General features: G+C 48.0%; 2 protein-coding genes across 4 annotated transcripts in view; one reads left to right on the top strand and one right to left on the bottom strand.

Annotated features, from left to right (window-relative positions):
• mRpL47 (mitochondrial ribosomal protein L47) overlaps window positions 1–13,007 on the bottom strand; it is a 29,177-nt gene extending 16,170 nt beyond the window's left edge. Inside the window, exons 1-4 of the mRNA XM_084597950.1 lie at window positions 12,987–13,007; window positions 12,077–12,186; window positions 3,933–3,993; window positions 1,968–2,064 (exon numbers count right to left, since the gene is read on the bottom strand). Of these exons, the coding sequence (XP_084454076.1) occupies window positions 1,968–2,064; window positions 3,933–3,993; window positions 12,077–12,128 (210 nt within the window). The 5' untranslated portion in view covers window positions 12,129–12,186; window positions 12,987–13,007. The remainder of the gene's footprint in view (window positions 1–1,967; window positions 2,065–3,932; window positions 3,994–12,076; window positions 12,187–12,986) is intronic.
• A 589-nt stretch (window positions 13,008–13,596) lies between these two features.
• LOC146195905 (kelch-like protein 17) overlaps window positions 13,597–15,899 on the top strand; it is a 31,550-nt gene continuing 29,247 nt past the window's right edge. The window contains exons 1-2 of one of the 3 annotated variants that reach the window (XM_084597947.1): window positions 13,597–13,737; window positions 14,546–14,720. In XM_084597947.1, the coding sequence (XP_084454073.1) occupies window positions 14,566–14,720 (155 nt within the window). In that variant the 5' untranslated portion in view covers window positions 13,597–13,737; window positions 14,546–14,565. Of the gene's footprint in view, window positions 13,738–14,545; window positions 14,721–15,471; window positions 15,551–15,899 lie in introns of those variants that run through there. The other 2 variants (XM_084597948.1, XM_084597949.1) reach the window with 2 other exon arrangements.

The raw sequence follows: 15,899 nt of genomic DNA, 5'->3' as shown, positions 1-15,899 counted from the left end.
TGGGGTCGGAACTGAATTCCGACAATAATTGGCACCATCTCCCGAGTCGTTTCTGCTTTGGTCATCGATAACATCGGTAGTCGTCAGATTTGCGGCTATTCGAAGAGCACGTCGTTGACGCGAATGCCAGCATTCTCGCATGCGACAGAGACGCGGCCGCGAGTTCAAAGCGCGCTCAAAAATAGCCGCTTCGCAGGAAAAACGTAAACAGCACCAAAATCAAAAATTCAGTTATCCGACTACACACTAGATAGTATAGCGTGTCCGTGAGCGATGCGGAATGGTTCAAAATCAGTGCGTGAAGTCATCGTTAGCGGACTAATGATGCTCAATGGGTGCGGTAGGGAAAGAGTTGAATGCATCCGTATGATAGAAGTATTCAATTGATGTTCCTGTCCGTCTCTATTGAGACTCTGGCAGGAAAATATATTTTGACAAATTGATGCTACAATTAGTATGCAACTGCTGGTATATAAATTTCTTGCCATGTTTGCTCTTGCTGAAAGCATTGCAAGACCTAAATCAGCTTCAAGGTTAGTTGGGCAGTTGCTAAGGGTGCCAAGGATAGAACAGAGTGCCTTTGATTTTTTTTTTTTTTTGTTTTACTATGCTAGTGGCCAGTGGAGAAACCATACAGTGAGCCAGTGAGCATATACTCTATAATAAGTCTTACAAATGTTTTAGAATTAGTAGACGCTTGTACAAGCCAGATACATATTCTCAGGTAAAGCAGCTTGCATAATGCTACCAAGGATATGTTAGCGATGTGTGCACCCAATCTGATGTGAAGATGTTCATGCTTGAAGCATTTTATCAATGTGAAGATGTTCATACTCGAATTTTATCAGCAGACTACTGTAAATGCTGCAAGGGGAGCATGAGAGATTTTTTTTTTCCTTGTTATTTTTAAATTTTATAATTGCTGCCTACCATTTCTCACATTAATCCAACACAGCATCAAGCGATTTGTGAAGCACTATGTGCTCGCCATGGCTTTTTCGTTGCAGATGATGAGTTATCTGCAAGTAGCTTGATGTTACAACTAACCTGAGCGGTGATACAACTTATATATATTAGAAATGGTAACAGGCCAAGGATGGAGCCTTACGGAACTCCCGATATAAACTGCTGTTATTCTAAAGGCACATTTGTGAAGATTAATAATTCAGAAAGGTTAGGAAAAGAAAACCTTCAACCCAGCCCAGAACTTCTCCCGCCCTGATAATGCTTGGCCATTAGTTTGCTATAGCACACACATTCAAACTCTCTCGAAAAATGTAGTAGTTAGCTGTCAGCCTGACTGCAATTGCTGAGTGCAAAGTTACTAATCTCCTGAGTTAATGGTCGAAAGACCTCTGCGGAATCAATGCTGGTCAGGCAATATAAATTTTTCGTGTGCTACAAAATCTGTCCGATATTTTATGTGTAAAAAATTTTACACGGTGCACTTTTACAGTTTGGTGCACTACTTCAATCCCTGCCTTTATGAACTATAATTATTTTTTCCAACCTCCAGTCATCCAGTAGATTTGATGATGAATGTGATTTGTAGAATATTCATCAACGGTCTTTACTGCACCAATCTGTACCCAAGGCAATGAGAAATGGTTATCTTAAGGGTGCCCTTTCATAAGAAGTTTGCAAACAAACAACCCAGCCTTTTAGTTAACACAAATCTTTAAACCATTCTTCTCAATAGCAATGCAACGCTTGGCATGGCAGTCAGCTTTCCTGCAACAGCAATGAGTCTAGACTAAAATTAAGCTGTGCTGTCCACGCTACCCTTTCAACATTACCAGGCATACATAGTGAGACCACGCAGACAACACAAGAAAGCAGGAACAACCGCGATACAGCACTTTCTATTTAGTCATCCTTGTGCGCCATACTGGTTGCCTCAGTGTATACATACTAATTAGCACATGCCTCATGCTGCAGCCCAGAGAAAGGTATATAAGTCGTCTTGCCTTATCAATGCGCTCGGGGTTTGGAAAGAGCTCAACCTCCTTTTTGGCTGCCTCCTCCATGGTGAGCAACATGTTCTTCTCCTTGAGCAGGATGTACCTTCCAGGAAACAACCACACACACGAAACGATAAGATAAGAAAGATAAGGTTACAGCATTCTAATTCACCCTAAAATGAAACAGAGAGTAGTACCATAAGGCTGGTACTCTGCTCTAACAAGCACAACATGCCGACGCCTCAGAAATTAAGTTTTTATCAATTACAAAATGTAATTCAGTGGCCAGCATTAGTATTGCATAAAACTGAAAATATGATACAGCGACTAACCAAGAGGCGGAAAGCAGTTCTGCAGCTATTCTTAATCACACCTAAATTATTTTGAAGAGGAACTATGGAAGTTAATGCAACCAATTCATTTACGCACACACAGAGAAAACAGAAGAGCGAACTTATTTCACTAGCATAGGGTCTATACAAATGCAATCTTCACTGACAACCTACATTAACAGCAGCGAATAGTTCAAGAGAGCAGAGGCCATATTCCATAAGCTTCCATGATATGTTTCAGGTCCGTGCAGTACTCTAGCAATGGTAACTGTTGTCCAGTGATGAAGCTGCGGCTTGCAAGTGTCCGTGGGAAGTGACCACCCCTGAATTTGTTGCATGATGCAGTGTGGTTTCTGCGACTAATTGCTTTCATCTAATGCTGCTGTCATGCTCACGTGATGCCCTAATAAAATGGAAAATGGTTAAGGGATCCTTACAGAATAATGGCCCCAGCCCCAACCTGATGCTGTGCTTTGTTGAACCTCACAACACACCTCTAACATCGCGAATTGGTACCAAGTTAGAAACAATTATTTTCAACGTCCAGAGCTCTGGACTGTTGGAGCTGTAAATGATGAACATGCTCGGAAGCAAGCTATCATCAGGCATGCAGTCAGGTCTCTCAGTTTCTTTTGACGTACTGCAGCAATATGGGAGGGCGTTCCTAAAATCTGAGCCTGTCCAGCAATCAGTACAAAACACGCCTCCTGTACAGTGCTTCAGGATGACTGAGGTCAAAGCTTGAAAAATAGAACACTATTAAAGTTACTGCATTTCTATCGAAAGGGGTATGGCAGGAAGCTTCATGAAGACTCGTACCAGTAGGAATTGAAATGAGTGCACTATGCATTCTTCTGTCCCTGATGACGGTATCAACTCAAAAATGCTACAGATTGAAATTCAAGAAACACTTTCTTTGCAAGTAAAGTACACGTGATAATTTTGTATTCAATTATTGTATTTACTCGATTCTAAAACACATTTTTTTTTTTTCACGATTGTGATACCTAAAGTGAAGTGGGGAGGAGGAGGGGGGTGCTTAGATTCGAAAAATATAAAATACCCCCTCCCCCACCCTCCGTTTTCACATCAATATCATGACGAGACTGGCGCGAGAAGTAAGAATTTATCTGGCAAACAAAATTCGCAATATTTTACACAAATGCAAGTGCAGTGTCCTTAAAGTTCAAGCAGTTCAAGCTCATTTCGACTTCCATTACCGATGCCTTCGAAACCTGCCGAGATCCGCCAAATGGCTATCAATTCCAGGTCTACATGACAACACACTAATAGAGTGATTGCGGTAAGTTTTGGTCATAATTTGCCATCCTGTGGTGCTGGCTGTCGTGTAGGATTGTAACATATCAAAACAGAAGCTAAAGGTCGTGCCGCAGACATCACATCACCTCGGGTCTTTAGCGGCTCAGGCTCGACTGAGTGAGCAAGTGGATCGGCAGCCTTGTCTATGCTCTCTTCCACAGAAAAAAAGGGAGTGCTTAGGATTGCATTTTAATGATGTAGAACTGTTACCTTGCGCTAGAGCACCAGTTTTGAAACCAACAAGTTTGAGTGATTTGGGTGGTACTAGACACCCGAGTATGGTTACATGGTTACAAAATACTTGTGATTGTCCACGTACCAAAGCTTGTGAAGATCGGAGTTACTTTTGATTCGGAGTTCGTCTTTACTCCAGGGCTTCCCTGTAAGCAAACAGAAGAAAAATAGAATCATGTGGAATCCTTCACCATACCTGCAGACAAATGACACAGAAGTTGGCATAAAAGCAAGCATAAGGATTGTAATAGGGCGTTTATTGACGCTCAGATGGAGAGCTGTGAGGAGAGGACCTTGCAATGGCGAGTCCAGCGTACTCCTTCTTTGTCTTCGTCGCACAACGCACTGGTGCATGTCGATGGCTGAAGTGCTGACTATCACAGTACATTTTCCCCCCGGGTAAAAAAAAGGAGCCATCCTGGTGACTTATGGCACGGAAAGCACAGTGGGGTCATAGAATGGCTTCAATCGGTTCACGTGAACTGTTTCACGACCACGGCGACGCAAGTCCGCAGAGGGCGTGACGGGCTCAACTACGTAGTTGACTGCAGATGTTTGCTGGAGGACCCTATATGGGCCGTGGTAGCGAGCAAGAAACTTCTTTGAAAGGCCAGGCGTTGTGGAGGGCACCCAGAGCCACACCAGAGAGTTCGGGAGATATGACGAAGCTTCGCCGGTATCACGGAGGTATTTTTGTTGCCACTGATTTTCTGTTGTGAGAGAGCGGGCGAGCTAACGACATTCTTCTGTGTACGTGACAGCATCGGATAGCGGGGAAGATTCGGAAACGTCAGGGCGGTAGGGAAAAAGTGTGTCCATAGTACAGGGTGGCTCGCGCCCGTAAAGGAGAAAGAATGGAGAGAATCCAGTAGTGGTCTGTGTCGCGGTGTTATATGCGTAAGTAACAAACGGTAGAACTTGGTCCCAATTGGAATGGTCGGTGTTCACGTACATAGCCAGCATGTCACCGAGAGTGCGGTTGAAACGTTCTGTCAGTCCATTCGTCTGAGGGTGGTATGAGGTAGCGGTGCGGTGTATGATGCGGCATCCTTTCAGGAGAGCCTCAAGAGCGTCTGATAAGAAAACGCGTCCGCGGTCTCTGAGCAGTTCGCGAGGGGCACCATGGCGAAGAACCAGGTTTTTCAGAATAAAGGCAGCCACGTCGCGTGCGGAAGCAGAGGGCAATGATGATGTCTCAGTGTAGCGGGTCAGATGATCCACTTCCACGATAATCCAGCGGTTGCCAGCTGAAGTTGTAGGAAGGGGACCGTATAGATCTATGCCGACACGATCAAACGGACGGGCAGGACAGGGCAACGGCTGCAACGCAGCAGGAGACTTGAGAGGAGTTTTTCGGCATTGGCAAGACTGGCAAGAGCGGACAAAATGGCGGACAAAGCGGTACATTCCACGCCAGAAGAAGCGTAGACGCAAGCGCGTGTAGGTTTTCAACACTCCGCCGTGGGCGCACTGAGGATCAGTATGGAAAGCAGCACAAATTTCGGCGCAGAGATGACGGGGGATGACTAAAAGCCACTTCCTTCCGTCGTGAAGATAACTGCAGCGATAGAGCAGCCCGTCACGAATTGAAAAATGGTGAGCTTGGCGGGCAAGCGCCCTAGACAAACGACCTGGAGAGTGACTTGAAAGAAAGTCCAGAAGTGTAGATAAGTCCAGAAGTGTAGATATCCACGGGTCGCGCCGCTGTTCCGTGGCCATGTCGATAGTGGCAAGCGAAGACAAATCGTAGGCGCAGATCTCATCAGACAACGAAGAGGGAGGCAGCGGTGAGCGCAAAAGAGCGTCCGCATCAGTACGCTTGAGGCCTGAGCGATATATGACACGAATGTCATACTCTTGGAGGCAAAGAGCCCAGCGAGCAAGGCGGCTGGACGGGTCCTTGAGGGACGCCAGCCAGCACAGACCGTGATGATCAGTGACCACATAAAATGGTCGGCCATAGACATACGGAAGGAATTTGCCGATGGCCCAAATAATGGCCAAGCATTCTCTTTCCGTAACAGAATAATTGGACTCTGCCTTGGTCAAGGTGCGGCTTGCGTACGCCACCACATAGTCTCGGATACCAGGTTTGCATTGGGTGAGAACGGCGCCTATCCCAATACCGCTAGCTTAAGTGTGAATCTCAGTTAGCGCATTCGGGTCGAAGTGGCGGAGGATGGGAGGCGAAACCAAAAGACGGCGTAATGTGTTGAAGGCGTCATCACAAGCAGGTGTCCATGCGGAGAGGTCGGAGCTGCCGGAGAGGAGCTGGATGAGAGGAGCAATAATAGAGGCGAAATTTAAGATGAAGCGGCGAAAGTAGGAGCACAGGCCGATGAAACTTCGTAGTTGCTTCAGTGATTTTGGGCGTGGGAATTCGGCAACTGCACGAAGTTTGGTGGGATCGGGAAGAATGCCATCCTTAAAAACGACATGACATAGAATAGTTAGTCGGCAAGCAGCAAAGCGGCACTTCTTCAGATTCAGTTGGAGGCCGGCGGTAGCGAGACAAGTGAGAACGTCCTTCAGTCGGAGCAGGTGGGATTGAAAATCGGTAGAAAAGACTACGATATCATCGAGATAGCAAAGACAGGTTCGCCACTTGAATCCACGAAGCACAGTGTCCATGAGGCGTTCAAATGTGGCCAGGGCGTTGCAAAGCCCAAAGGGCATGACGTTGAATTCATATAATCCATCTGGTGTGATGAAGGCAGTTTTAGAGCGGTCAGCGTCATCCATTGGCACCTGCCAGTAGCCAGATCGTAAATCCAACGAGGAGAAAAACTCGGCGCCCTGCAAGCAGTCCAGTGCATCATCGATGCGTGGCAGAGGATAGACGTCCTTGCGCGTGATCTTGTTAAGCCGGCGGTAGTCGACACAAAACCGGAAGGAGCCATCTTTCTTAGGTACCAACACAACTGGAGACGCCCAGGGACTGTGGGATGGCCGAATGACACCACGACGGAGCATGTCGTCCACATGATCAGCTTGGCGCTCCGAAGCCGACACGCGATAGGGGCGCTGGCGCAAAGGTGCGGTTTTACCGGTGTCGTGTCGATGGCGTGCTCTACGGCAGACGTGCGGCCCAAGTCAGTTTGAGGAAGGTCGAATGAAGAAGCGAAGTTCTGCAAGAGGGCGACAAGTTGATCACGTTGCGCAGGTGGAAGATGAACATCAATAGCATGTTGGAAAACGTCGGAGGGCGTCGAAGCGGTCGCAACATCGCAAGAGCACAGACTAACGTCGAAGGAGGGGGTTGAGTCAGCAAGAGTGGTGACATGACCGGGATCAAGCTCTTCAAGACGTCCAATGCATTCGCCACGGAGCAGGACTGCTGGGCAAGAAAATGGGTTCGAGGCGTAAAGTGCACTCTCGCCGTCTTGAATTTCGAGAACTGCGAACGGAAAAAGGAGGCAGGGATGACGGGAGGCAGCTTCGGAAGGTGTAAAAATTGCAGTCAAAGGAGTTACACACTCACAAGACAGTGGTACGAGGGCAGCAGAAAATGGAGGAATGTCGGTGTCATGGGCGCCGAGAAGTTTTGCAGTGCGGGGGAGGGGTATCACAGAAGGGGGCATCACAGAGGGGGGCGAAGGCAATTTGCGCACGAGCACAGTCAATAACGGCCTGATGAGTCTATAGAAAATCGTATCCGAGGATGATATCATGCGAGCAGTTCGACAGAACAATAAACTCTATGGGATACAAGACGTCTTGAATGAGCACACGGGCTGTGCAAGATGCGGAGGGGTGAATGTGCTGTGATGAGGCGGTGCGGAGCGAAAAGTCGGAAATCGGAGTGGTCACTTTGCGAACTCGACGGCAGAGTGCTTCACTGATGGCAGAGACGGCTGCACCGGTATCGACGAGAGCGAGAACTGTGGCGCCTTCTACAGAAACTTTGATAACATTAGCGGGACGACACGGAGGACTTGAGGAATTCGAAACAAGCGCAGTTCTTGCCCCCGGAACTGCGACTGTTAGTTTCCCTCAACGGTGCTGGTAGGACGTCGCAGCATTGGAGAAAGCGATCGGCGCCGAGGAGAATGTGATCGATGAGTGGCATAGGTCTGGCGATCTTGTGAGACAAATTGAGAACCGGACGGAATCATTTGCGAGCGTGAGTCGGTATCGTACGGGTAAAGTCCAATGTCAGGCTGTGAAGGTTGGAGGTGCTGGCGACAAAGGCGTGCAACATGGCCCGGCTGACCGCAGGCATAGTAAATCGGAAGGTTGTCCGTAGTACGCCAAGGTTTCATAGGATGTGGGCGGAACCTTGAGAGTGGGGCTTGGAACAAAGGCTCAGCATGCGGCGGTGAACGGTAGGCAGGGACCTGCACATAGGAGCCAGACGTGGGCGAAGGTGGTGGCCTAGCCGTTACTTGGGCATACGTGAGAGGTGCCGTCACAGGCGGCAGCACGGGGTTGGACGGCAAGACATCAGCGACGTGTTCTTGCACGACACGGCGTATAGTAGGGGCCAAAGATGGAGCCAGTTCAGGAACGAGGCGGCCCGAGTCTTGAAAATGGGGAAGGAGTGAGAGTTGACATGCGACCTCTTCACGAATAAAATCTTTGATCTGTTGATTCAGCGGGCTCCCTTCAGAAGTTGGTGAACCACCCAGGGCTAATGCGGATACGCCTTCGTCGCACACACTGGAGCAGCGCCTAGAAGCACGCCGCTTGCGGAGCTCGTCGTAGCTCTGGCAAAGCTTCACGATTTCACTAACGCTGGTGGGATCTTTCGCTACCAGCATCTGGAAGGCGTCCTCAGTAATGCCCTCGAGGATGTAGCGGATTTTGTTCGCTTCCGGCATGGCCGGGTCTACTCGTTTGCAGAGATTAACAATGTCTTCTATGTAGCTGGTAAAGGTCTCATCAGCGCGCTGAACACGACCGTGTAAACGTTGTTCGGCACGAAGCTTACGCACTGCCAGGCGGCCGAACACTTCCGCGAAATTCTTTTTAAATTCCGACCAAGATGACAGGTCAGCCTCATGGTTGCGAAACCAGAGGTTTGCCACGTCCGTCAGATAGAATATGACGTTACTGAGCTTGTATGAGTTATCCCACTTGTTGTAGCTGCTTACTCTTTCATACGATGACAGCCAGTCGTCGACATCTTGATCGGCCGTGCCACTGAAGAGGCAAGGGTCACGCTGGCGCACGAAGCCACAACACATGATCGTGGGTGGAACGGCCAGCAGCGTCGAAGTGGACTCGTCTTGCATGGCGGTCGTAGAGGGCAGTGTACGGCTTCGCAGTTCCAATTTGGATGGGATCGTTTACGGCACCTCCGCCAATTGTAATAGGGCGTTTATTGACGCTCAGATGGAGAGCTGTGAGGAGAGGACCTTGCAACGGCGAGCACAGCGTACTTCTTTGTCTTCGTCGCACAACGCACTGGTGCATGTCAATGGCTGAAGTGCTGACTATCACAGTACAGAAGCAATAAATGTGCTCAGACAATAGTGGCTACCAAGCACAGGCTTCCTGTTTAGGAGCAAATCCTTCTATGGTTCCCTCCTCTACTGCCTTGCACTACACTACTCCCATGTTCACTATCAGTACATGATGGTTAATATCACAACGCAACACATAAGAGGTGCTGTAGTGCAAGACTCTAGACAATTCAGGCTGCACGGGGTTCTTTAACATTCTTGGACACCTCACAACATGACAATTTTGCATTTTCCTTCCATTAAAACATGATTGCAGCATCTGGGATTCAATCTCATGGCTTTATGACAAGTCGCCAATGTCCACACCAATCAGCTACCACGGCGGACATTGATGCCACTGTCAGCACCAGTACACCCCAACTGATAGCCTTACTTCGACATACATAGTTATCACGGGCATCACATGCAAGGGCTTCTGGGACAAGTGGAACGTTCTTCAGGACTAAGTGAGCCGGCAGGAGCTGAGTTAGAAGCGTGACTAGTTAAGCACTTACACATACAATATCGTTTGCACCTGTTTGTAAGTGACGTCACCATATTGGTGTGTGCTATATTTGGCTGTGAAATCAGAGCAAATCTTCTGCACAGGAGAGGAACACCAAGCTGGGCATCATTTGCAGTAATCGATCATGCTGCAGTGCATGCACATAGAGCTGCTGCCATCGCGCATCGGCAGTAAGGACGTAAAGAACCTTAACACCACCCAAGTAGGCAGTCGACATTCCAGTACAGGTCGGAAACGGTAAATTTCATACGCTGATATAAATCCACCATTGTTGTCGGCAATTCTTACCTCTGCAGCCACAGCTGATATGCACTTCACAGTCGCCTACAGGTTTGTTGCGACTGTGTAGCTGTGTAGCGTTGCGCTGTGTTAAGTTAAGCTGTGTAGTGTTGCGTCCATGATCCCACCTTTAGATTTCCTACAAAACCTTTAAAGTCTAATGGACGACATGAATCCGTACTGGGCAGCGACACAGCACTATGTTACAGGTATGGGGATAGACCAGCCATCAGCTGGCATGTCTGCCCGTCTTGAACAAACGAAGACGTAGCAAACAACGGAAGTAGCAAACAATGAAAGCACCATACCACGATCTTTGGTGGCAGATAGTACTGATGCAGTGTGGAAAAAATGAATGTTTAATGGCTCACAGGAAGACGCAGCCATCTGCGTATTTTACAGCGTGCCTCGCAGCCTAGGTGCAAATTATGCAAGTGCATCTCCAATTCTTTGAATTTGCAAGAATTCTTTGAATTTTAAAGTAGTCACATTTTTCACTATCCTTTTTTGATGTAATTATGGGCAGAGAGAGACTTTTAAACCTTTGTCAGCTTAAGGAAAATGTAAGCGGTTGACAAAACAAGATAATTTGTGATGTCAATGGGTGTCGTGCCTGGTGCCAAGTTGGCGTCAGAAGAACTGAAAACTGAGCGACTTGGTGCATCACTGATTAACTAAAAAACAGCGCCACGATGACGGACACTTGAGAAGAAGAGGGACAAGCGCTGATTAACAACTGAAGGTTTATTGAAAAGCGCAGGTATTAATACACTCTCCAACAACCAGAACCCATTCGCCCCCAACCACTTCTAAACATGAGAGTCGTTTTACTGAAGTTCATTGCTTGTACCTCTTTTTCTGTCGTGTCCGTCGTCGCAGTGCCTTTTTTTAGTTATTCAAGTTGGCATCGAGAATCGTATCCATCCTGGTACATAACATACATGTAGAGGTCCACTCCACCAGTCATTTTCACCTTGGATTTGTATCGAGCCCACATAGACCCTACAAGATCATCGAAATATGATTTGCAAAACTCACACCCGTCAACATTCGCAACTCAATCATGTGGGTGATGCAGCGTACAGACACACATATATAGTAGCATGGCTAGACCACTGCAGTCTAGGGTAAGTGCCTGGTGATTGCGGACAATCAGTGGAAGCGGGTGGTGTGAAATCATATGGAAATTGCGTGTTGTGAAGGTAGCTTAGGTAGAATTAGACACACACCCAGTTTCTTCTTTGCCTGTGGAACAGACACTGCGTGCTTGTGAGAACGACCTCGGTGACAATGCCAGTAATCACTTCTTTGGCCTTTTTACTCTGTATGGCTGTTTTCAGCAAATACAGCCTTTTGTGATTAATATATCATAAAAAATCAGCACAGACCAATGTCAATCATCCCACAGTGTCTGTATAACAGTATGCTGTTTTCTATTTTTGCCGAAATCAAGCATCACCATGCTGTTTAGTTTGTAACCATAACCTTCATTAGTAATGCTGCGAATGAGAATTATTTAGCATTAGTATTATTCATTGACATTAATGTTAATGATCGAAACACAGCGGCTTGAAAGGAAACAAAATGATGGTGTACAAAGCAGAAAAGCATTTTAATACACTAGTCTCAGTTAACCGCAAAACAATCAACAGGCGCGTTTACTCCAGTGCCGCGAACAAATCACCGTCTTTATTTTTTCTTTAGGCTACGACATAAAACGAATCCTAGATATCCGTACACAGACGCACACCTTGTTCCATCATTAGATGGATGCGCATATCACACGAAACTGTTCCATACCATCGCACGCTTTGAGCTCGTGTAGACGTTCTTCCTTGTTTCCGAAACACGCTACACTGCCATCTTTACGAGACACGAAACCACACACAGACAAAACAAAAAATGCTCAACTTCGTTTCGTTGCAGAAGACGAAACAATTCTGATGCGTTGGATACGACGGATACAAGGCGAGTGCAAACCTGCGCGAACTTCGTCGGCGCCCCACTTGTCCTTTGGCTCGAAAAATTCCATAAGGCCATGTTGTACGCATGAAGTGTGCAGCGCCGAATAACATGCCGCGGTAGAGGTCCTATGAAGATAGAAAAACAAAAGACTGCGCTGTTACATTTTGGCATAGTGCGCGCGGCAAAATAGACTTGAGACCGAAACTCGAGTACGATGCATGCCATGTGCTTCCTAGTTCAATTGGTCGACAGAAGGGTAAAAGTGTATTACCTGCTCAGGCTGGCAGCCCTACACAGCGATGATCTCGCAACGCTGCTGTGCAGCAGTAATTTACAAAGACCAACGCACTTATTTACGTTATTCATTTTACCACAATCATTCACCCACCCTTGAAACCACACTACAACGCCGATTTCGTGTGGATAAAAACCAAAACGATCTCTTTCTCAATAGATAAATTGCAAAGGTCGTGTGTTGAATTTTCAGATGACGTGCGCCACCTATACAAAAGGGCAATTTTATGGTGCCAAATCCACTTCCACAAAAAAATATTAAAGGAAAAAGAAATACACCAAGTAGTATGTTATGCAGTTATGCAAATGCAAAATCAGTGGTACCATTCAACTAAATACATATATATCTAACCTCCGCTCGTCCTGTGCCTCAGTATTACGTATTTCCCTGCAGCAAGTTGTGCAAGGTCGTAAATTTGGCACTTCTTTACTTTTTGTTACAAGCCGACTCCAGTAACATGGCAAAGATAAAAGGTGAGGCAGAGCTCGCATGGTAGAAGAACAGATTGCAAGATATTTCCCGAGCACCATAGCGAGCGCACGAAGCCGAAATGATCGAAATAAAGTCAAACAAAGGTCAAAAGGTGGTCGATCATTCGATCATAAATCGCGCAGCTTGTATGGCAATCGCCTTGATTGCTGCCAGGAACAACCGAAGCGTAGCGGAAAATGAAAGCGCTGACGGTAATAAACGGAGTCCTCCCCCGCCGTGCCCTTCGCACTGTGAGCTTCGTACTACAGCCACTACAGCTTTCCTGTACGATCAAAGCGAGTCGCGCGCGCCGGATGCGCGAGAGAGCTATCGTGCTGCATGAGTTGGCGCGCGACGACTGAAGCGGTTGGTAGCGAAGCAGAGCACGGTAGTGACGGCGGTGTCAGGTGCGGGACGCACGCAAGCAGCGCCAAGGGACTACGGTCCTACGATCCGCATCCGCGGTGCAATGAACTTGCCCCGGCGACAGGCAGCAGGGCGGTGGCAGCGGAGGAGGGACATTCCTCACCACAAAGCGGCGAGCGCTGCCGCCGCCCGCAACAGCGGCGTTTGACAGCCGGTGCGCCCTAGTAGTCATTTGCGTGAGCGGCAGCAGACTGTCGGCGCGGCAACTAGCAGCGCGAGCGATCGATCCGCCGCTGCCGGCGCTGGGCGGTGTCTGCCGAAGGGAGACCCCCGCGCCCGCGCTGCCCATCCCGCGGAAACAGGTGTTGCCAACGCCGTCGTCGGACGTTCAACTCGAGTAACCAGCGCGGTCCGCCCGAACGAGCGAAGCACGGGTGACCAGCGCCTCCGGAGTGGGACAAGTAACCAGCAGTCCAGTCGGCACCGAGCCCGGCAACTGCGGGCGCCCCGTGCGTAGCCGGGGCCGGCGGCGGCACGTATCGTGGTAAGAATCGGCTTCTTTACTTGCGCACGCCCCGCATTATATAGAGTACGCACGCTTTGCATATCCTTTGTGCGCGCCGTCATGCGTGGGTTCAATGAACCGCTTGGACCCCGCTGATGACCGCGCGCGCGTCGACCAGGTCGCGCGCACCCTGCATGGTTTGTGTGGGGCGGCACCCTGCATGCCGCTTGATGCGGGCGAAGTGAAAAAAGAAAAAAAAAAAAAAGTTATTACACGAAGCAGGTGTTCGCAGCTCGGGAACCGACGTGCGCTCCACGCACGCACTCTTTTGCTCCGCGTGTGATTTAATCTTTTCTCTCACAGCAGCCGCGCCCGATCGGCGTGGAAAATGATGGAAAGCTGCTCGGATGCTGTAGCGATTCGAGAGTCGTGCGTGGTACCCCTATTTTACTTCGACTGACGCCTGAGCGGAACGTTCGCTGTTTAAAGAGAATTGTGTATCTTCGGTGCAATGCAAACATATCTGGGAGTCGTTGCTCTCTGAGCCGCGCGCCGCATGTTTCCGTATCTTTCGTCGCCTAGCTCTTCCGCTTTCGATCCAGCGCATCAGTACATGCTCTCATCCTCTCATCAGCTGCCGCGCGCGTCCTTCGGGGAAGTCCGCGTACTGGTGCGCGCGTGAGCGCGACATACGAGCCGCGTATATATCCGTCACTGCGTTTGAGATTCGATCGCGGCCTGCCTTATCGGACGGCTGCTGCGTTTTAGCGGCGAGCCCGATCGAGCGTTGAAACAATGAGGCAGAATCCGACGCCGCTGTAAACAGTGCGCGCGCTCGCCGCTCCAGCGCCTGTAACGGGTCCAGTGATGACCTTAGCGGGCACCCTTTGGCAACTTGGTCTCCGGCTAGGAATGCGCCTGACACCGCCCGGCATGCCTGAAGGCGACGGAAGGATGCTGCGCGGATCCCAGCTGACCAGGGGGCAAGGCAGCCTCAAGGATTCGTCGGAAGAAGGACCGAGGTGAGTACTGTTCAAGCATTATATACTAACTAAGCAAACGGTTGTATGCGCTAAATACATTCCTGCGAATTTATTGATGTACCCGTGTACCCATATGCATGCATAATACAACATACTTAGTGTTCATATCAAGTATATATTTACCATTCCTCATAGCAGTTAACAAACTGGGCAATTTGCGCAAAACTTGAGTGGTGCAAACAAAAGCATTTTTTTTCTGTTCTGTGGATATGCTTACTTTCCGTGGTTCTCCCAGTTTTTTTGCTTCACCATGTATGGATCAATTTTTATCACTCTTTGTTAACTTGTTGCTCATTCAGTATGCATTATAGACCAAGAGTATAAGGAACAGATGTGTACTCCTGCATTCTGGGAATTCTTAACGTTCCCGCACAAAACTGACACATCAGCTTTGTCTGCCATCAGAGAGTGGGATTTGTTACAGTAGTGCTTAACCCAGACACAAATGTGAACCCAATAATGCTTTGCTTTTGGCACAGTTGAGTGTAGCCAGTGTTGCCACAAATTCCTTCCGTAAGCACACATGGCATTTCTCTTTTGACAAGGTATGAATTAAGGGTTTGGTACAGGGTTTCTGGCTTGCAGTGTTGGAGGAGAAAAGCTGTCAAAGCAGCACATAGTACCTTTTTCCTGCTGAGCTCCCCAATAAGTGCCCACACGTGCAGTGTAGGATCTGCACAAGGGCCATATAGTATATATATAATGTGCATATCATTGCTTTTGCCTGCAGGTCGTGGGTTAATTTTCACGGGTGAAAACGCCGCATACACATTCACGCGTATGTGTTGACCGGCTGAAAAAAATGACAGGTCTGTAAATCTCCATTTATTTTTTATTTGAGGAACACATATCCAATTAAAAGCTCTTTGGTTTGGTTCTGTTGTTACTGTAAGCTTCTTTCAGTTGTACGGTACAGTCAATTTGTCAGGGTGGGAGCCTGTAGTTGCGATATATGAACACAGTGCTTTGAAGGGGCAGGTTTTACAAATTTTTTTCAAATATGAGTCTTTTCTTTGTTTTATTCAATCTTATTCGTTGTTTATAAGTCTAGAGCTTAATATGTTGCACTGTATAATTGGGGTTAATGGAACACTTATTACCCTGCATCCATAATATGTAGCTTATTTCAAAGTTGTGAATATCTGACCTGAAGTGATT

The sequence above is a fragment of the Amblyomma maculatum genome, chromosome 3 (genome assembly GCF_055883805.1).
Source record: "Amblyomma maculatum isolate TAMU_Amacu chromosome 3, ASM5588380v1, whole genome shotgun sequence".
NCBI classification, from domain to species: Eukaryota; Metazoa; Arthropoda; class Arachnida; order Ixodida; family Ixodidae; genus Amblyomma; species Amblyomma maculatum.
The sequence above is the reverse complement of the archived record's forward strand: the minus strand, read 5'-3'. Positions and strand labels throughout refer to the sequence as shown.